Source organism: Mobula hypostoma, chromosome 4 (assembly GCF_963921235.1).
Source record: "Mobula hypostoma chromosome 4, sMobHyp1.1, whole genome shotgun sequence".
Lineage (NCBI taxonomy): Eukaryota > Metazoa > Chordata > Chondrichthyes > Myliobatiformes > Myliobatidae > Mobula > Mobula hypostoma.
The window spans coordinates 202,011,621-202,036,471 of record NC_086100.1 but is presented as its reverse complement, the minus strand read 5'-3'; the positions used below and the strand labels follow the sequence as shown (position 1 = coordinate 202,036,471).

Genomic DNA, 24,851 nt, shown 5'->3' with positions numbered 1-24,851 from the left:
CACCCCTGAACAAAATTTTTGTTACTGTGAATAGTTAAATGAGTAGCAGATGAACTGATAAAGTCGTAAAGGTAAAGATGAAACATTCTTTTCAACAGTTTAAGCAAGATTAGTGTATTATTTTTGGAAACAATCAGTCAACGTTTCGGGCCGGAACCCTTCATCAGGACTGTAGAGGGAATGGGCAGAGGCCCTATAAAGAAGGTGGGGGCAGGGTGGGAAGGAGAAGGCTGGTAGGTTCCAGGTGAAAAACCAGTAAGGGGAAAGATAAAGGGGTGGGGGTGGGGGAGGGGAAGCAGGGAGGGGATGGGCAGGAAAGGTGAAGAAGGAATAGGGGAAAACACAATGGGTAGTAGAAGGAGGTGGAACCATGAGGGAGGTGATAGGCAGCTGGGGGAGGGGGCAGAGTGAAATAGGGATAGAGGAAGGGAGGGGGAGGGAATTACCGGAAGATGGAGAATTCTATGTTCATACCAAGGGGCTGGAGACTACTTAGAGGGTATATGTGGTGCTGTTCCTCCAACCTCAGTTTAACCTCATCATGGCAGTAGAGGAGGCCATGTATGGTCATATCTGAATGGGAATGGGAAGCAGAGTTGAAGTGGGTGGCTACTGGGAGATCCTGTCTGTTGTGGCAGACGGAGCGGAGGTGCTCTACGAAGCGGTCCCCCAATCTGCGTCGGGTTTCACCGATGTAGAGGAGGCCGCACCGGGAGCACCGGATGCAATAGATGACCCCAACAGACTCACAAGTGAAGTGTTGCCTCACCTGGAAGGACTGTTTGGGGCCCTGAATGGTGGCAAGAGAGGAGGTGTAGGGACAGGTGTAGCACTTACACTTACAGGGATAAGTGCCGGGTGGGAGATCCGTGGGGAGGGACCGATCCCTGTGGAAAGCGGAGAGGGGTGGAGAGTGAAAGATTTGCTTAGTGGTGGGATCTTGTTGAAGGTGGCAGAAGTTGCGGAGGATAATGTGCTGGATCCGGAGGCTGGTAGGGTGGTAGGTGAGGACACAGGGAACTCTGTCCCTGTTGTGGTGACGGAAGGATGGGGTGAGGGCTGAAGTGGCCCCCCCCACCTTCTTTATAGGGCCTCTGTCCCCTCCCTCTTCAGTCCCGACGAAGGGTCTCGGTCTGAAACGTCGACTGATGGTTTCCACGGATGCTGCCCGACCTGCTGAGTTCCTCCAGCGGGTTGTGTGTGTTGCTTACACCCCAGCATCTGCAGAATATTTTGTGTAGTGAATTATTTTTGTTTTGTACAATTTTAGAGTGGAAAAAAAGGAAAGGAGCACCATGCAAAAGGTTGGGCACCCCAGGAGATTTGAGCTCTCAGGTAACTCTTATCAAGGTCTCAGACCTTAGCTTGTTAGGGCTACGGCTTGTTCACAGTCATCGCTAGGAAAGGCAAGGTGATGCAAATTTCAAAGCTTTATAAATACCCGACTCCTCAAACCTTGTCCCAACAATCAGCAACCATGGGCTCCTCTAAGCAGCTGCCTAGCACTCTGAAAATTAAAATAAACGATGCCCACAAAGCAGGAGAAGGCTATAAAAAGATAGCAAAGCATTTTCAGGTAGCCATTTCCTCAGTTCGTAATGTAATTAAGAAATGGCAGTTAACAGGAACGGTGGAGGTCAAGTTGAGGTCTGGAAGACCATGAAAACTTTCCGAGAGAACTGCTCGTAGGATTGCTAGAAAGGCAAATCAAAACCCCCGTTTGACTGCAGAAGACCTTCAGGAAGATTTAGCAGACCCTGGAGTGGTGGTGCACTGTTCTACTGTGCAGCGAGACCTGCACAAATATGACCTTCATGGAAGAGTCATCAGAAGAAAACCCTTCCTACGTCCTCACCACAAAATTCAGCGTCAGAAGTTTGCAAAGGAACATCTAAACAAGCCTGATGCATTTTGGAAACAAGTCCCGTGGACTGACGAAGTTAAAATAGAACTTTCTGGCCACAATGAACAAAGGTATATTTGGAGAAAAAAGGGTGCAGAATTTCATGAAAAGAACACCTCTCCAACTGTTAAGCATGGGGGTGGATCGATCATGCTTCGGGCTTCTGTTACAGCCAGTGGCACGGGGAACATTTCACTGGTAGAGGGAAGAATGAATTCCATTAAATACCTACAAATTCTGGAAGCAAACATCACACCGTCTGTAAAAAAGCTGAAGATGATAAGAGGCTGGCTTCTACAACAAGATAATGATCCTAAACACACCTCAAAGTCCACAATGGACTACCTCAAGAGGCGCAGGCTGAAGGTTTTGCCATGGCCCTCACAGTCTCCCAACCTAAACATCGAACATCTGTGGATAGACCTCAAAAGAGCAGTGCATGCAAGACAGCCCAAGAATCTCACAGAACTAGAAGCCTTATGCAGGGAAGAATGGGCAAAAATCTCCCAAACAAAAACTGAAAGACTTCGCTGGCTACAGAAAGCGTTTACAAGCTGTGATACTTGCCAAAGGGGGTGTTACTAAGTACTGACCATGCAGGGTGCCCAAATTTTGCTTCAGGCCCTTTTCTTTTTTTGTTATTTTTAAACTGTAAAAGATGGAAATAAAAAAGTAATCTTGCTTAAAATATTAAAGAAATGTGTCATCTCTAATTTTATGCCTTTTGGAAATCAAGTCGTCTTTCACTCGCTTAGCTATTCACAGTAACAGAAATTTTGACCAGGAGTGCCCAAACTTTTGCATGCCACTGTATATGGATAGATATAGATGACCTGGATAGCAAGGTGCATAAACTATGAAGATTGGTGCTGTTGTGGATAGTATATTAGAGCCTCTGGCAATGACTTTTGCATCATCAATGGGGACGGGAGAGGTTCTGGAGGATTGCAGATATTGTTCCCTCATTCAAGAAAGGGAGTAGAGATAGCCCAGGAAATTATAGACCAGTGAGTCTTACTTCAGTGGTTGGTAAGCTGATGGGGAAGATCCTGAGAGACAGGATTTATGAGCATTTGAAGAGACATGATATGATTAGGAATCTTCAGCATGGCTTTGTCAAAGGTAGCTCATGCCATACGAGCCTGATTGAATTTTCTGAGGATGTGACTAAACACATTGATGAAGGAAGAGCAGTAGATGTAGTGTATATGGATTTCAGCAAGGCATTTGATAAGGTACCCCATGCAAGACTTATTGAGAAAGTAAGGAGGCATGGGATCCATGGGGACCTTGCTTTGTGGATCCAGAACTGGCTTGTCCACAGAAGGCAAAGGATAGATGAGAGGAAGCTATTTGGGTGGAATTGAGGAATGGGAAAGGTGTAGTAACACTTATGGGGGTGTATTATAGACCACCTAATGGGGAGCAAGAAGTGGAGGAGCAAATTTGTAAGAATATAGCAGATATTTGTAGTAAGCACAAGGTTGTGATTGTGGGAGATTTTAATTTTCCACACATTGACTGGAAAGCCCATACTGTAAAAGGGCTGGATGGTTTGGAGATTGTAAAATGTGTGCAAGACTGTTTTTTGTAGCAATACATAGAGGTACCAACTAGAGAAGAGGCAGCGTTGGATCTCCTGTTAGGGAATGAGATAGGGCAGCTGACGGAGGTAGGGCAGCTGACAGAGGTTTGTGTTGGGGAGCACTTCGGTTCGGTTCCAGATCACAATGCCATTAGTTTCAATATAATTACGGAGAAGGATAGGACTGGACCCAGGGTTGAGATTTTTGATTGGAGAAAGGCTAACCTTGAGGAGATGCAAAAGGTTTCACAAGGAATGGATTGGGACAAATTATTTTATGGGAAAGATGTAATAGAGAAATGGAGGTCATTTAAAGGTGAAATTTTGAGGGTACAGAATCTTTTATGTTCCTGTTAGGTTGGAAGGAAAGGTTAAAAGTTTGAGAGAGCCATGGTTTTCAAGGGATATTGGAAACTTGGTTTGGAAAAAGAGAGATATCTACAATAAATATAGGCAGCATGGAGTAAATGAGGTGCTCGAGGAATATAAAGAATGTAAAAAGAATCTTAAGAAAGAAATTAGAAAAGCTAAAAGAAGATGTGACGTTGCTTTGGCAAGTAAGGTGAAAATAAATCCAAAGGATTTCTACAGTTATATTAATAGCAAAAGGATAGTGAGGGATAAAATTGGTCCCTTAGAGAATCAGAGTGTACAGCAATGCGTGGAACCAAAAGAGATGGGGGAGATTTTGAACAATTTCTTTTCTTCGGTGTTCACTAAGGAGAAGGATATTGAATTGTGTAAGGTAAGGGAAACAGGTAGGGAAGTTTTGGAAACTATGATGATTAAAGAAAAGGAAGTACTGGCGCTTTTAAGGAATATAAAAGTGGATAAGTCTCCGGGTCCTGACAGGATATTCCCTAGGACCTTGAGGGAAGTTAGTATAGAAATACATGTTAGTAGGGAAGTGGTGTTAGGTAAATTGAAGGGATTGAAGGCAGATAAATCCCCAGGGCCAGATGGTCTGCATCCCAGAGTGCTTAAGGAAGTAGCCCAAGAAATAGTGGATGCATTAGTGATAATTTTTCAAAACTCGTTAGATTCTGGACTAGTTCCTGAGGATTGGAGGGTGGCTAATGTAACCCCACTTTTTAAAAAAGGAGGGAGAGAGAAACCGGGGAATTATAGGCCGGTTAGCCTAACGTCGGTGGTGGGGAAACTGCTGGAGTCAGTTATCAAGGATGTGATAACAGCACATTTGGAAAGCGGTGAAATGATCGGACAAAGTCAGCATGGATTTGTGAAAGGAAAATCATGTCTGACGAATCTCATAGAATTTTTTGAGGATGTAACTAGTAGAGTGGATAGGGGAGAACCAGTGGATGTGGTATATTTGGATTTTCAAAAGGCTTTTGACAAGGTCCCACACAGGAGATTAGTGTGCAAACTTAAAGCACACGGTATTGGGGGTAAGGTATTGGTGTGGGTGGAGAATTGGTTAGCAGACAGGAAGCAAAGAGTGGGAATAAACGGGACCTTTTCAGAATGGCAGGCGGTGACTAGTGGGGTACCGCAAGGCTCAGTGCTGGGACCCCAGTTGTTTACAATATATATTAATGACTTGGATGAGGGAATTAAATGCAGCATCTCCAAGTTTGCGGATGACACGAAGCTGGGTGGCAGTGTTAGCAGTGAGGAGGATGCTAAGAGGATGCAGGGTGACTTGGATAGGTTGGGTGAGTGGGCAAACTCATGGCAGATGCAATTTAATGTGGATAAATGTGAAGTTATCCACTTTGGTGGCAAAAATAGGAAAACAGATTATTATCTGAATGGTGGCCGATTAGGAAAAGGGGAGGTGCAACGAGACCTGGGTGTCATTATACACCAGTCATTGAAAGTGGGCATGCAGGTACAGCAGGCGGCGAAAAAGGCGAACGGTATGCTGGCATTTATAGCGAGAGGATTCGAGTACAGGAGCAGGGAGGTACTACTGCAGTTGTACAAGGCCTTGGTGAGACCACACCTGGAGTATTGTATGCAGTTTTGGTCCCCTAATCTGAGGAAAGACATCTTTGCCATAGAGGGAGTACAAAGAAGGTTCACCAGATTGATTCCTGGGATGGCAGGTCTTTCATATGAAGAAAGACTGGATGAACTGGGCTTGTACTCGTTGGAATTTAGAAGATTGAGGGGGGATCTGATTGAAACGTATAAGATCCTAAAGGGATTGGACAGGCTAGATGCGGGAAGATTGTTCCCGATGTTGGGGAGGTCTAGAACGAGGGGTCACAGTTTGAGGATAGAGGGGAAGCCTTTTACGACCGAGGTTAGGAAAAACTTCTTCACACAGAGAGTGGTGAATCTGTGGAATTCTCTGCCACAGCAAACTGTTGAGGCCAGTTCATTAGCTATGTTTAAAAGGAAGTTAGATATGGCCCTTGTGGCTACAGGGGTCAGGGGGTATGGAGGGAAGGCTGGGTTCTGAGTTGGATGATCAGCCATGATCATAATAAATGGCGGTGCAGGCTCGAAGGGCCGAATGGCCTACTCCTGCACCTATTTTCTATGTTTCTATGTTTCTATGAAATAGCAGGGGCTCTGACAGAAATATTTCAAATGTCATTAGAAATGGGGATGGTGCCGGAGGATTGGCGTATTGCTCATGTTGTTCCATTGTTTAAAAAGGGTTCTGTGAGTTTGATGTCAGTGGTGGGTAAATAGATGGAAAGTATTCTTAGAGATGGTATATATAATCATCTGGATAGACAGGGTCTGATTAGGAACAGTCAACATGGATTTGTGTGTGGAAAGTCATGTTTGACAAATCTTAATGAATTTTTTGAAAAGTTTACTAGGAAAGTTGACGAGGGTAAAGTGGTGGATGTTGTCTATATGGACTTCAGTAAGGCCTTTGACAAGGTTCCACATGGATGGTTAGTTAGGAAGTTTCGATCAATAGGTATTAATATTGAAGTAGTAAAATGGATTCAGCAGTGGTTGGATGGGATACGCTAGAGAGTAGTGGAGGATAACTGTTTGTCAGGTTGGAGGCTAGTGATTAGTGGTGTGCCTCAGGGATCTGTACTGGGTCCAATGTTGTTTGTCATATATATTAATGATCTGGATGATGGAGTGGTAAATTGGATTAGTAAGTATGCAAATGATACTAAGATAGGTGGAATTGTGGATAATGAGGTAGGTTTTCAAAGCTTGCAGAGAAATTTAGGCCAGTTAGAAGAGTGGGCGGAAAGATGGCAGATGGAGTTTAATGCTGATAAATGTGAGATGCTACATTTCAGTAGGACTAATCAAAACAGGACATACATGGTAAGTGGTAGGGCATTGAAGGATGCAGTAGAACAGAGGGATCTAGGAATAATGGTGCATAGTTCCCTGAAGGTGGAATCTCACGTTGATAGGTGGTGAAGAAAGCTTTTGGTATGCTGGCCTTTATAAATCAGAGCATTGAGTATAGGAGTTGGGATGTGGGGGACTTCCGGTAGCGCTCATGGAGTGAAGTCGCGTTCTTGACTCGCTCCATTACCTCTGAGTTTTTTTTTCTCTATGGTCAGCTATACTTTAATTAACCATTAAGGCATCAATTCTTACAATACTTTGAATTAAACTGAATTCTCCGACAACTGGATGTATCTTAGATCTGCTATGTCTAAGAACGGGAAAAACGGCAAGGATGGTAAACCTCCGGTTAAACCGAAAGCTACGGATCTCCCCCCGACTGAATCACCGGTGACTTTGAAAGCGATATCGGAGTTAATTCAGAGGGAAATTTCAACCTCTGTTAGGGAGATGATTCGTACGGAAATTGCAGGCCCTGTTAAAGACCTGATTCATACGGAAATCTCAACTAATCTCCAGAAAATTGCCGATTCAATTGATAAGATGCAAACATGTATTGCGGAACATCAGTCGGCTATATCTGATCTTCAAAAATTCGCGCAACAAAGTGAGCTTAAGATGGGGAAAATCGAAGAAACAATTAATGTAATGAAGAAGAAACTTGACTTTTTGACTTTTAAAAACTCTGACTTGGAATCTAGAATGCGACGGCAGAATTTACGAATGATCGGGGTGAGGGAAGCTGTGGAATCTAACAATCCCATGAAGTATTTTTCTCAACTTTTAAAAGATGCATTCCCTACTGTATTTCCTGACCAACCACCGCTACTGGATCGTGTTCACAGAATCCCATCATACTCGTCTAGGTCAGATAGACCTAGGCATGTTATCATACGTTTTCATTACTTTCAAGACAAGGAGAGACTGTTTCGATTCGCTCGATCTAAAGGTTTCATTGATTTTTCGGATCTTAAGTTCCGATTCGTGGAAGATTTCAGTAAACCAATCTGGGACCAACGGGTTCGTTACAGATCCGGGATGTCGGAATTCTATAAGATGGATTTAAGACCAGCGCTGCTGTACCCTGCACGTTTAAGGATTCGCATGTCAGATGGAGCCCTTCGTTTTTTTGATTCTCCATCGGATGCCCAGAGTTATCTGGATCAACTTTCATCTTCAACATCTTAATTGCTTTTTTTTAATTATCTCCGTTGATCGGAGGCTGTGAATTGGTTGGTTTTAACTTTTTCTGTGCCCTATTTGGGCAGAAAAGTTTATTTTTGATTTCTTAATATGGTTGCTAAACTTTCTTTTTAACTGCGTCATTTCTTTCTTTTCCCAGGGGATTCTGGGTGGTTACTTCCTTTTTGTCATCTTACGTATTTCCTGTGTGGCCTTAAATTTTGTAGTTTTTTTAAATTTTATTCTGTTTTGCTTTTTATAACCACTTTATGTCAATAATCTTATTTTTTCTTGTTGCTGTGTTTATTCATGGGTTTGAGGTTTATTGTGGTTTTTTTAATATATATTTTCTGGCTTTTATTCTGTTCTGTGTGTATTTTAATTGAGCTACCTTTTTTTTACTTTTTTACTGTTTTACAATTAGCTGATCCTTTTCATATTTATACCTTTTTTTTTAGGGAGCGTATACCAGAAGTCATGGGGGTAGTTTTAGCGCTTGCTTCTTTCTGGCGGGTCTGCTTTAGATTTTGCCTTGGGGTCTTGGGGCGGGGGGGTGGTGGGAGGGGCTTTACGTTTTAGTTTGTTTCTCTTTGGGCTATATACATTATTGAAGTACTGGTTGCGTCCTTTTTCCCGGTATCTTTTGTATGTTCTGTTTCCTCTCCGGGTTTGTGGGTCGCGCCTATCGTCAATCCTCCTTGTTGTGGGTTGACTTTAGGATTTATGGAGTCTATTATTAATTTTGTCTCCTGGAATACTAACGGTCTTAATCATCCTATTAAAAGGAAAAAAGTTTTTAAAGTGTTCCGGAGACTTAAAGCACAAATTTTATTTTTACAAGAGACCCATGTACGGAGGGGGGACAGACTACGTTTTTTCAAATTCTGGAAGGGACAACAATTTCATTCGAACTCCAATGCTAAGATTCGAGGCGTCTCTATTTTTATAGATTCCTCAGTTATTTTTATACAACAGGATATTATCTCTGATCCGAATGGTAGATTTTTATTGGTTAGTGGTTTACTATTTAATAAAAAAGTAGTTTTGGTTAATGTTTATGCTCCTAATATGGATTGTCCGGAATTTTATAAATCATTGTTTGATCAGTTTCCGAATTTGAACGAGTTTTCATTGATCTGGGGCGGAGATCTTAATACCTGTTTGTCTCCAGCTTTGGACCGTTCGGCTCCTTTACGGACTTTACCTAATAAATCTGCAAATTTGATTAATTTTTTCCTTTCTGATTCTGGGTCGACGGACATTTGGCGTTTTCTGCATCCTCAGGAAAAAGATTTTTCCTTCTTTTCACATGTTCATCATTCCCATTCAAGAATTGATTATTTTTTCATTGATTCTCGTCTTATTCCTTCAGTGATTAAATGTGATTATGATTCTATAACCATTTCGGATCATGCTCCACTTAAGCTTTCTATTAAAATTATGGCCAATATACCAAATAATAGACAATGGCGTTTTAATTCGCTGTTGCTTCAGGACTCGGACTTTGTTAATTTTATGAATGAACAGATTGAGCTTTTTTTTACAATTAACCATACAGAAGATATTTCGGTTAACACTCTTTGGGACACTTTTAAAGCCTATATTCGGGGTCAGATTATTTCGTATTCTGCTGCTTTGAGGAAGAAACAGAAGCAGGAGGAGATGGCAATTGTGGACAAGATTAAAGAAATTGATAAGAAATATGTTATGGCTCCTTCTGAGGAGTTATACAAACAAAGAACTGAACTTCAAATGGAACACAGTTTACTACTCTCGTCCTCGATTGTAAACCAATTAAAGAAAACAAGAAGTGACTTTTATGTTCACAGTGACAAAATTGGCAAGCTGCTGGCTAATCAATTGAAATCTAATTATGTTAAATCTCAAATCAATCAGATTTATAACCAAAATGATCGATTGATACTGGATCATGTGGGGATTAATCAAACCTTTTGTGATTTTTATTCTTCTTTATATCAATCAGAGTCTCCTCGAGATTCTAAATATATGAATGATTTTTTAGATAAGTTAGACTTCCCTCAGATTTCACAGGATATGTCTTCTTTATTAGATACTTCCATTACAATGGATGAGATTAAGAATGTTATTTTTTCTATGAATCTGGGGAAAGCTCCTGGCCCTGATGGGTTTACCGTTGAATTTTATAAATGTTTTGCTTCTTTATTGATTCCTTGGCTCTGTAGGGTTTTTGAGGCTTCTTTGAAACTTGGTAAACTTCCTGAATCTTTTAATAGAGCATCAATTTCTCTAATACTAAAGAAGGATAAAGACCCTGCTCAATGTGCATCTTATAGACCAATATCTTTATTAAATGTTGATTCTAAAGTTTTTTCTAAGTTATTAGCAAATAGACTAGAAAAAGTACTTCCTTCTATTATTTCGGAAGACCAAACGGGTTTTATTAAAGGTCGTTACTCTTTTTATAATATTCGTACATTGTTAAATATTGTTTATACTCCCTCACAAAATGTTCCTGAGTGTGTTATTTCTTTAGATGCCGAGAAAGCCTTTGATAGAGTAGAATGGCCTTATTTATTTAAAGTGCTTGAAATGTTTAATTTTAGCTTGAAATTTATATCCTGGATTAAACTGTTATATCATTCCCCTGTAGCCTCGGTTCGTACTAACTCTTTAAACTCACCTTTTTTTCCTCTCTTTCGTGGTACTCGACAAGGCTGTCCTCTTAGTCTCCTATTATTTGATATTGCATTAGAACCTCTTGCAATTGCTATTCGAGAATCTTCAAATATTACTGGGATAACTCGGGGATTAAAGTCCCATAAATTATCACTCTATGCTGATGATTTACTTTTATATATTTCTAATCCTGAGAAATCCATTCCTGCTGTTTTAGAGTTATTAGCACAATTTGGTCTTTTCTCAGGTTATAAATTAAATCTTAGTAAGAGTGAACTTTTTCCGATTAATAAACATCTTCCCTTATATTATAAATTTCCATTTAAATTGATTAATAATTATTTTTCATATCTTGGGATTAAAATTACTTGTAAATACAAAGATTTATTTAAGACTAACTTTTTACCATTAATAGACCATATTACTCAACTTTCATCTAAATGGTTTCCCTTATATTTAACTTTGATTGGTCGTATTAATGCAGTTAAGATGTTTTTTTTGCGAAAATTTTTATATGTGTTTCAGGCATTACCAATTTTCGTTCCAAAATCTTTCTTTGATAAAGTTGACTCTAAAATTTCTTCATTTATTTGGCAGAATAAGAATCCGAGACTGGGTAAAATACATTTACAGAAAGCTAAGAGAGATGGAGGTTTAGCATTACCTAACTTTAGATTTTATTATTGGGCTATTAATATTCGACATATGAAATTTTGGTTATTTGACCAGGACATACTATCTATTCCTAAATGGGTAGCATTGGAATTACAATCTGTTCAGGGTTATACACTTGGTTCTATTTTAGGCTCCTCTCTCCCTTTTGATTCGAAACGTCTTAAGCAGGTCTCTAACCCGATAGTTAAATATGCTTTGCGCATTTGGTTTCAATTCAGAAAATTTTTTGATCTTAATCAATTCGGGTTAGCGATTCCTATTTTAGGTAACATATTTTTTCCTCCCTCTTTTACGGATCGCGCTTTTCAAACTTGGAAGACTAAGGGTATTTTACGGTTTTTGGATTTATTTTTAGATGGTTCCCTTATGTCTTTTGAACAATTATCTAATAAATATAACTTATCAAGAATACATTTTTTTAGATATTTACAAGTTAGAAATTTCCTTAGTACTATACTTTCTTCCTTTCCAATGCTTCCTCCTACATATATTTTAGATTCGATAATTAACCTCAATCCATGTCAGAAAGGTGCATCGGCTATGATTTATAATATTATTATGAAACTTAGGAAAGCTCCATTTGATAAGATTAGGGTAGATTGGGAACAGGAATTGAGGTTACCATTTCTGTGGATGATTGGGGGCAGATTTTACAATTAGTTAATACTTCCTCTATTTGTGCTAAACATTCCCTAATTCAATTTAAAGTGGTTCATAGAGCACATATGTCCAAAGATAAGTTAGCGCGTTTTTACTCGCATATTAATCCTTTCTGTGATAGATGTTCGGGGCAGATAGCCTCTTTAACTCATATGTTTTGGTCTTGCCCTACTTTGGAAACTTTTTGGAGAGATATTTTCAATATTATTTCTAAGGTATTAAATATAGATATCTCTCCTCACCCTATTACTGCTATCTTTGGACTACCTAAAATTTCTAGTAATCTTTCCCCTTCAGCCCGTAGAATGATTGCATTTCTTACTTTAATGGCGAAAAGATGTATTTTACAACATTGGAAAGAGCTTAATGCTCCAACTACCTTTTTTTGGTTTTCTCAGACGATTTTATGTTTGAATTTGGAGAAAATTAGAAGTAACCTTTATGATTCTTCATTTAAATTTGAACAGATTTGGGGACCTTTTATTCGATATTTTCATTTAATGTAATATTTACCCTTCTTGTTTTTTTTTTCACTGTTTTTAATGGAGGTCGGGATTGAGGACGTGATTTTAAGTTTAACTCTGTTTGGTTTCAAGTTAGCCCATTGCTTTGCCTTGCTTTTAGTTAGTTGCACGGTGGGTTTTTTTTTGGGGTTTTTTTTTCTTTTTTTTTCCATTGATATATATAAAATTTAGTATACTATTATGTTATCTTGGTTTCTTATGTTTAAATTACATTGTTTGTAGTATTTTTTTTGGTATTGATATCTTTTGGAATTTTATTATACTTTAACATTGTATTAATGTTTATATAGCTTACCTTTTTTGTATACTTACTCAATAAAAAGATTTAAAAAGAAAGGAGTTGGGATGTAATGTTGAAATTGTACAAGGCATTGGTAAGGCCAAATTTGGAGTATTGTGTACAGTTCTGGTCACCGAATTATAGGAAAGATGTCAACAAAATTGAGAGAGTACAGAGAAGACTTACTAGAATGTTACCTGGGTTTCATCTCTTAAGTCACAGAGAAAGGTTGAACAAGTTGAGTCTTTATTCTTTGGAGTGTAGAAGGTTGAGGGGGTGACTTGATAGAGGTATTTAAAATTATGAGGGGGATAGATAGAGTTGATGTGGATAGGCTTTTTCCATTGAGAATGGGGGAGATTCAAACAAAAGGACATGAGTTGAGAGTTAAAGGGCAAAAGTTTAGGGGCAACACGAGGGGGAACTTCTTTACTCAAGAGAGTGGTAGCTGTGTGGACGAGCTTCCAGCAGAAGTGGTGGAGGCAGGTTCGATATTGTCATTTGAAGATAAATTTGGATAGCTATATGGACAGGAAGGGAATGGAGGGTTATGGGCTGAGTGCAGGTCGGTGGGACTAGGTGAGAGTAAGTATTTGGCACAGACTAGAATGGCCGAGATGGCCTGTTTCCGTGCTGTAATTGTTATATGGTTATATATGTTTGTAGACAGGTCATATTCTGCATGGAGGCTGGTGACCAGTGGGATGCCTCAGGGATCTGTTCTGGGACCCTTACTCTTCGTGATTTTCATAAATGACCTGGATGAGGAAGTGGAGGGATGGGTTAGTAAATTTGCTGATGACACAAAGGTTGGGGGTGTTGTGGATAGTGTGGAGGGCTGTCAGAGGTTACAGAGGGATATTGATATAATGCAAAACTGGGCTGAGAAGTGGCAAATGGAGTTCAGCCCAGGTAAGTGTGAGGTGGTTAATTTTGGTAGGTTAAATATGATGGGAGAATATAGTATTAATGGTAAGACTCTTGGCAGTGTGGAGAATCAGAGGGATCTTGGGGCCTGAGTCCACAGGACGCTCAAAGCAGCTGTGCAGATCGACTCTGTGGTTAAGAAGGCATGCGGTGTATTGGCCTTCATCAATTGTGGGATTGAGTTCAAGAGCCGAGAGGTAATGTTACAGCTATATAGGATCCTGGGCAGACCCCACTTGGAGTACTGTGCTCAGTTCTGGTCACCTCACTACAGGAAGGACGTGGAAACCATAGAAAGGGTGCAGAGGAGATTTACAAGGATGTTGCCTGGATTGGGGAGCATGCCTTATGAGAATAGGTTGAGTGAACTCAGCCTTTTCTCCTTGGAGCGACGGAGGATGAGAGAAGACCTGATAGAAGATGATGAGAGGCATCGATCGTGTGGATAGCCAGAGGCTTTTTCCCGGGGCTGAAATGGCTAGCACGAGAGGGCACAGTTTTAAGGTGCATGGAAGTGGATACAGAGGAGATGTCAGGGGTAAGTTTTTACGCAGAGAGTGGTGACTGCGTGGAATGGGCTGCTGGCGACAGTAGTGGAGGCAAAAAAGATAGGGTCTTTTAAGAGACTCCTGGATAGGTACAAGGAGTTTAGAAAAACCAGGGCTATGGGTAACCCTAGGTAATTTCTAAGGTAAGGACATGTTCGGCCCAGTTTTGTGGGCTGAAGGGCCTGTATTGTGCTGTAGGTTTTCTATGTTTCTTTCAAACATAGGAGCAGAATTAAGCCACTTGGTCCATCAAATCTGCTCTACCATTCCATCATAGCGGAATTATTAACCCTCTCAACCCCATTCTCCTGTCTTCTCCCAGTAACCTTTGACACCCTGACTGTTCAAGAACTTATCAATCTCTGCTTTAAATATACCCAGTGACTTGGCTTCTACAGGCATCCATAGCAATGAATTCCACAGTTTCATTAACCTTTGGCTAAAGAAATTCCTTTTCATCTCTGTCCTAAATGGGCATCACCTCTATTCTAAGTCTGTGCCCTCTGGTCCTAGATTACCCCCCATCGGAAACATTCTATCCACATCCACTCTAGGCCTTTCAATATTCGATAGGTTTCAATGAGATCCTCCCTCATTCTTCTAAACTCCAGCTGGTAAAGAATAAAGCGGGAAATTAATCAGTTGCAGATATGGGCAAGAAATGGAAAATGGAGGTTAACCGGCCAAATGCGAAGTGTTGCTCCTTGGAAGTTCAAATGTAAAGAGCTAGCACACTGTTAAAAGCAAGATCCTTAACAGTGTTGATGAGCAGAGGGACCTTGGGGTCCAAGTTCATAGCTCCATGAGAGTGGGTTCATGGGTTGATAGGATGGTTAAGAAGGCAAATAGCCTACTTGTCTGTAGTAGGCAAAGAAATGAGTTCAAGAGTCAGGAGGTTATGTTACAGCTTTATACAACTCTAGTTAGGCTGCATAGAACACTTCTCAGTAGAACTCCTTAGGCCCAGGATGTTGTGCCAAACTTTTAACCTACTCTAAGATCAAAACAGCCATCCTTTAGAGAAAATCTGCAGGTGCTGGAAATCCAAGCAACACACACAAAATACTGGAGGAACTTAGCAAGCCAGGCAGCACCTAAGGAAAAGAATGAACAGTTGATGTTTTGGGCCAAGAGCTTTGGTCAGGACCTCCCCTCCTCCACAGCCCTCCATCTTTCTGGGTCTAAGAGTTTGTTAAATGTCTCTAATGTATTTAGCTCATTCACTCCCTCCACCCCGCCAGCGTGTTCCCTGCACTCACCACTCTCTGTGTAAAATACCTACCTCTGACACCCCCGCCCCCCCCACACTTTCCTCCAGTCATCTTAAAATTATGGCCCTTCACATCAGCCATTTCTGTCCTGGGGAAAAAAGTCTCTGGTTATCTACTCAATTTATGTCTCTTATCATCCTGTACATCTCTCATCCTCCTTCACTGCAAATACCGAAGTCTCATAACAAATGCCCCACAGTCCAGGCAGCATCCTGGCAAATCTCTAAAGCTTCCACAACCTGTGTGTAATGAGGTGACCAAAACTGAACACAGTATTCCAAGTGAGGCCTAACCAGGGTTTCATAAAGCTGCAGTCAATCCCCTGACCAACACGCCATCCGCCTTCCTACCTCCCCTATCAATTGTGTGGCACTTTGAGGGATCTGTGGCGTGGACACCAAGATCTCTCGGTCCCTCCACGCTGCTAAGAATCCTGCTATCATCACTGTATTCTGCCTTTGAATTCGATCTTCCAAAGTAAATCACTTCACATTTACCTGGATTAAACTCCATCTGCCACTTGTCAGCCCAACTCTGCATCCTGTCAATGTCCCATTGTAACCTTCAACAGCCTTCCACACTATCCACCACTCCACCAACCGTCCTGTCTGATTGCCTCAGAATAGGCAGGCCGTGGAGATTTTGGAAAGGGTGCAGGGATTTACCTGGAAGCTGTCTGGTTTGGAGAATATTAGGAGAGGTTGGACAAATGTGGCTGTTTTCTTTGGAGGGGTGGGGGCCCAGGCGAGATCTGTTAGCGGTTATAAGGTTATGAGGTATAGGCAGGACAGACAGCCAGCATCATTTTCCCCAGAATGGAAATGTCTAATATTAAAGGCACAGGTTTAAGGTAAGAGAGGGTGAAGGAGATGTGTGGGACAAGTTTATTTAACACAGGGAGTGGTGGGTGCCTGGAACGCACTGCCTGGGCTGGTGGTGGTGGAAGCGGATTTGATCGAGGTGTTCAGACAGGACGACTGTAAAGATATGGACATTACGTGGGCAGACGGGATTCGTTCAGATAGGTGTTCCATTAATTAGTTCACACAACATCGGGCTGGATGGCCCGTCCTGTGAGACGACAGTGGAGAGTGACCTACAGTCACCATCTTCCCCAGGGCAATGACCAGATGCTGTGTCTAACACAGAGCGAGCTGGGTTACAGCCCTGATCAGCCAAGCTCGAGTTCCAGCTCGCTCTCGGCAGGTCGTGTGACCATCTTCAACTCCATCCCCGACCTGTACCGTGTCTGCTCATGCTTTCGGCCGAGCCCAAGGTCACCACTGATCCCAGACAGAAAGTGTGGGAACCCTCCAGCACAATATCAATATGGAGAGGGAAAGGGGAAAGGAGGAAGAGAGGATGGCTGATCAGAGAAGGGGGGAGGGAAAGTTGAGCGGTAGGGGAAGGGGGTTGTCAGAGAAGAGGGGGAGGTAAATGGGATGGGATGATCAGAGGAGGGGAGGGAGTGGTTAGAGAACAGAGGACACTAACCTTGGTGAAGGCAGTGGTGGGGAACAGTGCAAAGTCAGATGGGGCACGAGCTCCCGGTCGCTGAACGGACACACGGCTCACCTCATCCTGTGGAGAGAGAGAAGGTCAGCAATGTTAACAGCAAGCCCCTCCCCCGGCAGTCTGGTTCACCCCCCCACCCCCACCCCCGGCACTCCGGTTCACCCCCCTGGCAGTCCGGTTCACCCCCCCACCCCCACCCCCACCCCCGGCACTCCGGTTCATCCCCTCCACCCCTCCGGTTCACCCCCCCGGCATTCCGGTTCACCCCCCCCACCCCACCCCCGGCACTCCGGTTCACCCCCCCCACCCCACCCCCGGCACTCTGGTTCACCCCCCCCACCCCACCCCCGGCACTCCGGTTCACCCCCCCCAACCACGGCACAGAGCTTTACCTTGATGCGCTCAACACTCTGGTTCAGCTGTTGCAGACGGGCAGTCTGCTCGAGGAGCTGTGTGGCTGGGCTCACCCTCCTCTCAGCCACTGCAGAACCTGCAACACAAGTCTGTATTACTCAGGGGGCTGCACGTGTGCCCGAGCGGAGCCTGCGAATCTACGGTGACTGGATACACAGTGAGCTGGCGTTTCACCAGAGACCTGGCTGAGCTGGGGGTCTGCTGCCTGTAGGCTCCTTTACCCCCAAATCGCACCCAACCCGGGACATCCCACCTCAGACCCAGACCATCCCGGACGTCCCACCTCAGACCCCGACAATCCCGGACGTCCCACCTCAGACCCAGACAATTCCGGACGTCCCACCTCAGACCCAGCCAATCCCGGACGTCCCACCTCAGACCCAGATAACCCCGGGACATTCCACCTCAGACCCAGACAATCCCGGACGTCCCACCTCAGACCCGGACAATCCCAAACGTCCCACCTCAGACCCGGACAATCCTGGGACGTCCCACCTCAGACCCGGACAATCCCGGGACATCCCACCTCAGAACCGGACAATCCCGGACGTGTGGCTTCATCTTGACAGTAGAGGAAGCTGACACAGGCTGGGAGACCGTTTCGCTGAACACCTATGCTCTGTCTGCCTGAGAAAGCAGGATCTCCCAGTGGCCACACATTTTAATTCCACATCCCATTCCCATTCTGACACGCCTATCCATGGCCTCCTCTACTGTAAAGATGAAGCCACACTCAGGTTGGAGGAACAACACCTTATATTCTGTCTGGGTAGCCTCCAACCTGATGGCATGAACATCGACTTCTCTAACTTCCGCTAATGCCCCACCTCCCCTTCGTATCCCATCCGTTATTTATTTATTTATTATTATTTTTTTCTCTCTCTCCTTTTTCTCCCTCTGTCCCTCTTACCATACCCTTGCCCATCCTCTGGGTTTCCCCCCTCCCCGTTTTCTTTCTCCCTGGGCCTCCTGTCCCATGATCCTCTCTTATCCCTTTTGCCAATCACCTGTCCAGCTCTTGGCTCCATCCCTCCCCCTCCTGTCTTCTCCTATCATTTCGCATCTCCCCCTCCCCCTCCAGCTTTCAAATCTCTTACTAGCTCTTCTTTCAGTTAGTCCTGACGAAGGGTCTCGGCCCGAAACATCAACTGTACCTCTTCCTAGAGATGCTACCTGGCCTGCTGTGTTCACCAGCAATTTTTTGTGTGTTGCTTGAAATTCCAGCATCTGCAGATTTCCTTGTGTTTGCCCCTGACTTCTGCTCTGTACCTACTTCCAAGCACCTTAAACCTAAGCCCTTCTGTGGCAGCCAATTCAGCCCTGGGAAAAAGCCTCTGACTATCCACACAATCAATGCCTCTCATCATCTTATACACCTTTCATCCTCCGTTGCTCTGTTCACTCAACCTATTCTCGTAAGGCATGCTCCCCAATCCAGGCAACGTCCTTGTAAATCTCCTCTGCACCCTTTCTACGGTTTCCACATCCTTCCTGTAGTGAGATGACCAGAACTGAGCACAGTATTCCAAGTGGGGTCTGAGTGCAGCCTGACTAGTCTCTTACCACCTTGCTTTTACATTCTATTCCCCTTGAAATAAATGCCAATATTGTATTTGCCTTTACCACAGATTCAACCTGTAAATTAACCTTCTGGGAGTCTTGCACGAAGACTTCTCAGTCTCTCTGCACTTCTACTGTTGAACCTTCTCCCCACTTAGATAATAGTCCGCACTATTGTTCCTTTTACCAAGATGCATTATCATACATTTCCCAACACTGTATTCCATCTGCCAATTTTTTGCCCATTCTTCCAGTTTGACTCAGTTCTGCTGCAATCACACAGAGATCCGCCCGGTGACGCAGGGAGAGCGACGTACACACCCGGTGACGCTGGGAGAGCCACGTACCCAACGTGTGATACGGGGAGAGCGACGTACCCGCCCGGTGACGCGGGGAGAGAGACGTACCCGCCTGGTGACACGGGGAGAGCGACGTACCCACAAGATCACAAGGCAAAGGAGCAGCAGTAGGCCATTCGGCCCATCGAGTCTGCTCCACCACTTCATCATGAGCTAAACTATTCTCCCATCTAGTTCCAATTTCCGGCTTTTTCCCCATATCCCTTGATACCCTGACTAATTAGATACCTATCAATCTCCTCTTTCAACACCCTCAATGATCAGGCCTCCACAGCTGTACGCGGCAACAAATTCCATAAATCCACGACCCTCTGGCTAAAAAAATTTCTCACCTCTATTTCCCTCTCACCTCTAATTCTAAGACTGTGGCTTCTTGTCCTGGACTCACCCACCAAGGGAAACAGCCTTTCCACATCTACTCTGTCCAACTCTTTCAACATTCGAAATGTTTCTATGAGATCTCCTCTCACTCTTCTATACTCCAATGAATACAGTCCAAGAGCCAACAAACGCTCCTCATATGTTAGCCCCTGCATTCCAGGAATCATCCTCGTAAATCTTCTCTGAACTCTCTCCAACATCAGTACAACCCTTCTAAGATAGGGGGCCCAAAACTGCACACAGTATTCCAAATGAGGTCTCACCAGTGCCCCATAGAGCCTCATCAACGCCTCTTTACTCTTATACACTATTCCTCTTGAAATGAATGCCAACATAGCATTCACTTTCCTTACTACCGATCCAACCTGGTGGTTAACCTTTAGGGTGTCCTGCACGAGGACCCCCAAGTCCCTTTGCACTTCCGATTTTTGAATTTTCTCCCCATCTAAATAATAATCTGCCCGATTATTTCTTCTTCCAAAATGTACAACAGTACATTTGTCAACGTTGTATCTCATCTGCCATTTCTTTGCCCACTCTCCTAAACTGACCAAGTCTCTCTGCAACCTTTCCGTTTCTTCAACACTTCCTGCTCCTCCACCTATCTTGGTATCATCTGCAAACTTAGCCACAAAACCATTTAATCCATAATCTAAATCATCGATATACATTGTAAAAAGAAGCGGCCCCAACACCGACCCCTGCGGAACACCACTAGTAACCGGCAACCAGTCAGAATAGGATCCCTTTATTCCCACCCTTTGCTTTCTGCCTATCAGCCAATGCTCCACCCATTCCAATATCTTTCCTGTAATTCCATGGGTCTCATCTTATTAAGCAGCCTCTTCTGCGGCACCTTATCGAAGGCCTTTTGAAAATCCAAATACACAACATCCACAGCCTCTCCCTTGTCAATCTTATTTGAGATTACCTCAAAAAACTCCAATAGGTTGGTGAGGCAGGATCTTCCCTTCATGAAACCATGCTGGCTTGGGCCTATCTTGTCATGCACCTCGAGGTATTTCATAACCTCGTCCTTGAGGATCGACTCCAATAACTTTCCAACTACCAATGTCAGACTAATAGGTCTGTAATTTTCTTTTAGCTGGCTCCCTCCTTTCTTAAACAGCGGAACTACATTTGCGAACTTCCAATCCTCCAGAACCATGCCAGAGTCTATTGATTCCTGGAAGATCATTTCCAATGCCTCCACAATCTCCAAAGCCACCTCCTTCAGAACCTGTGGGTGCACCTCATCTGGTTCGGGAGACTTATCTATTCTTAGTCCACTTAGCTTCCCAAGCACTTTCTCTCCAGTAATCTTGACTGTACCTAATTCTATTCCCTGAGACCTCTGGCTATCAGGTATGTTGCTAATGTCTTCCACTGTGAAGACTGATGCAAAATACTCATTTAATTCCTCTGCCATTTCTTTGTTATGTATTATAATTTCTCCAGCATCATTTTCAATGGGTCCCATATCATTCTTTTACTCCTCAGATATTTTGTAAAAAACTCTTAGTATCCTTTTTTATTCTAATTGCCAGCTTCCTCACAATTCATCTTTTCTTTCCTAATGACTTTCTTAATTTCCTTCTGTAAGTTTTTAAAAGTCGACCAGTCTTCAGTTTTCCCACTATTTTTGTTTCCTTGTAGGTGTCTCTTTTGCTTTTATTTTTGCCTTAGCCTCTCACGTTAGAAACATTTGTCCCATTTTTCCATTCATAGTTTTCTTTTTTCTTGGAATATATATTTCCTGCACTTTCCTTATTTCTTGCAGGAATTTCATCATATTCTGCTCTACCGTCCCTCCATTTAGCTTACTTTTCCAATCGACTTGGGCAGGTTCCCCTCTCATACCACTGTAATTTCCCCTGTTCCACTGAAATATTGATACACCTGATACTAATCTGAGGAAAGACATCTTTGCCATAGAGGGAGTACAAAGAAGGTTCACCAGATTGATTCCTGGGATGGCAGGTCTTTCATATGAAGAAAGACTGGATGAACTGGGCTTGTACTCGTTGGAATTTAGAAGATTGAGGGGGGATCTGATTGAAACGTATAAGATCCTAAAGGGATTGGACAGGCTAGATGCGGGAAGATTGTTCCCGATGTTGGGGAGTTCCAGAACGAGGGGTCACAGTTTGAGGATAGAGGGGAAGCCTTTTAGGACCGAGATTAGGAAAAACTTCTTCACACAGAGAGTGGTGAATCTGTGGAATTCTCTGCCACAGCAAACTGTTGAGGCCAGTTCATTGGCTATGTTTAAGAGGGAGTTAGATATGGCCCTTGTGGCTACAGGGGTCAGGGGGTATGGAGGGAAGGCTGGGTTCTGAGTTGGATGATCAGCCATGATCATAATAAATGGCGGTGCAGGCTCGAAGGGCCGAATGGCCTACTCCTGCACCTATTTTCTATGTTTCTATGTTTCTATACCAGCTTCTCCTTCTCAAATTTGAAATTGAACTCAATCATATTATGATCACTACTTCCAAGGGGTTCCATTACCTCCAGCTCCCTAATCACCTCAGGTTCATTACACAGCACCCAATCCAAAGCAGCCGATCCCCTGGTGGGCTTCTGGACAAGCTGCTCCAAAAAGCCATCCTGTAGGCATTCTACAAACTCCCTCTCCTGAGATCCATTACCTTCCCGACTTTCCCAATGCACTTTCATATTAAAATCCCCCATAATTATCTTGACATTTCCCTCTGACACACTTTTTCTATTTCCAGCTGCAACTGGAAATTGTAGTCCAGATCGCAGCTGTAGCTCTGACCTGGGGCTCGGTGGGAGATGTCCACCACACGGATTCGTGCACTGATTTGCTGCAGGTTCTGCAGTAACTGGCTGGTCTTCCTGTTCAGGGCACCAATGGCTGCATCTTCTGCCTTTCCCTCCTGGATCACTGACAGCTTCGGGACGTTGAGTGGAGGGAGTGCAGCCAACTGGGCATTCATCTGGGCAGCCTGTGGCCAGACAGAGACACCAGAAACACTGAGTACTCAACCCCACCTTGTCACACACCCCGAGAGCACAAACCGGATCATTATGCCAACCCATGCCGGCATATCCTAAGCACTTACGCTATCAACACAGAGGCCAAGGAACTGGTTTATCCCCCTAGTGTAGGGTGAGCCAGTGGGTGACCCGCCAATCACCTCCGCTGCTGGGCAAATGGAGCCAACACAGTCCTGTGTCCTCCGTCTGCAATCACCGTACCATCACCCACCACCCACCGTCTCAAATCACCCCTCCGTCACTGTTCACCACTCTGTCACTCCCCGTCTCCGATCACCCCTCCGTCACTGTTCACCACTCCGTCACTCCCCGTCTCCGATCGCCCCTCCGTCACTCCCCGTCTCCGATCACCCCTCCGTCACTCCCTGTCTCCGATCACCCCTCCGTCACTGTTCACCACTCCGTCACTCCCCGTCACCGATCACCCTTCCGTCACTCCCTGTCTCCGATCACCCCTCCGTCACTCCCCGTCACCGATCACCCCTCCGTCACTCCCCGTCTCCGATCAAACCTCCGTCACTCCCCGTCACCGATCACCCCTCCGTCACTCCCCGTCTCCGATCACCCCTCCGTCACTCCCCGTCACCGATCACCCCTCCGTCACTCCCCGTCTCCGGTCACCCCTCCGTCACTGTTCACCACTCCATCACTCCCCGTCACCGATCACCCCTCTGTCACTCCACGTCTCCGATCAACCCTCCGTCACTCCCCGTCTCCGATCAACCCTCCGTCACTCCCCGTCACCGATCACCCCTCCGTCACTCCCCGTCTCCGATCACCCCTCCGTCACTCCACGTCTCCGATCAACCCTCCGTCACTCCCCGTCTCCGATCACCCCTCCGTCACTCCCCGTCTCCGATCAACCCTCCGTCACTCCCCGTCTCCGAACACCCCTCCGTCACCGATCACCCCTCCGTCACCGATCACCCCTCCGTCACTCCCCGTCTCCGATCAACCCTCCGTCACTCCCCGTCACCGATCACCCCTCTGTCACTCCGTCTCCGATCACCGGTCACCCTTCCGTCACTCCCCGTCTCCGATCAACCCTCCGTCACTCCACGTCTCCAGTCACCCCTCCGTCACTCCACGTCTCCGATCGCCCCTCCGTCACTCCCTGTCTCCGGTCGCCCCTCCGTCACTCCCCGTCTCTGGTCACTCCTCCGTCACTCCGTCTCCGATCACCCTTCCGTCACTCCACGTCTCCGATCAGCCCTCCGCCACTCCCCGTCGCCAATCAACCCTCCGTCACTCCCCGTCTCCGATCAACCCTCCGTCACTCCCCGTCTCTGAACACCCCTCCGTCACCGATCACCCCTCCGTCACTCCCCGTCACCGATCAACCCTCCGTCACTCCCCGTCTCCGATCACCCCTCTGTCACTCCGTCTCCGATCACCAATCACCCTTCTGTCACTCCCCGTCTCCGGTCACCCCTCTGTCACCCCGTCTCCGATCACCCCTCCGTCACTCCCCGTCTCCGATCGCCCCTCCGTCACTCCCCGTCTCCTATCAACCCTCCGTCACCGATCACCCCTCCGTCATTCCCCGTCTCCGGTCACCGATCACCCTTCCGTCACTTCACGTCTCCGATCACCCCTCCGTCACTCCCCATCTCCGATCACCCCACCGTCACTCCCCGTCTCCGATCACCCCTCCATCACCAATCACCCTTCCGTCACTCACCGTCTCCGATCGCCCCTCCATCACTCCCCGTCTCCTATCAACCCTCCGTCACCGATCACCCCTCCGTCACTCCCCGTCACCGATCAACCCTCCGTCACACCCCGTCTCCGATCACCCCTCTGTCACTCCGTCTCCGATCACCAATCACCCTTCTGTCACTCCCCGTCTCCGGTCACCCCTCTGTCACCCCGTCTCCGATCACCCCTCCGTCACTCCCCGTCTCCGATCGCCCCTCCGTCACTCCCCGTCTCCTATCAACCCTCCGTCACCGATCACCCCTCCGTCATTCCCCGTCTCCGATCACCCTTCCGTCACTTCACGTCTCCGATCACCCCTCCGTCACTCCCCGTCTCCGATCACCCCACCGTCACTCCCCGTCTCCGATCACCTGTCTGTCACTCCGT

General features: G+C 45.0%; 1 protein-coding gene across 1 annotated transcript in view; it reads right to left on the bottom strand.

Annotated features, from left to right (window-relative positions):
* Positions 1-24,851, bottom strand: part of LOC134345895 (dynactin subunit 1-like) — a 133,499-nt gene that overhangs the window by 7,889 nt on the left and 100,759 nt on the right. The window contains exons 19-21 of the mRNA XM_063047237.1: positions 22,525-22,714; positions 17,421-17,518; positions 17,008-17,094 (exon numbers count right to left, since the gene is read on the bottom strand). Of these exons, the coding sequence (XP_062903307.1) occupies positions 17,008-17,094; positions 17,421-17,518; positions 22,525-22,714 (375 nt within the window). The remainder of the gene's footprint in view (positions 1-17,007; positions 17,095-17,420; positions 17,519-22,524; positions 22,715-24,851) is intronic.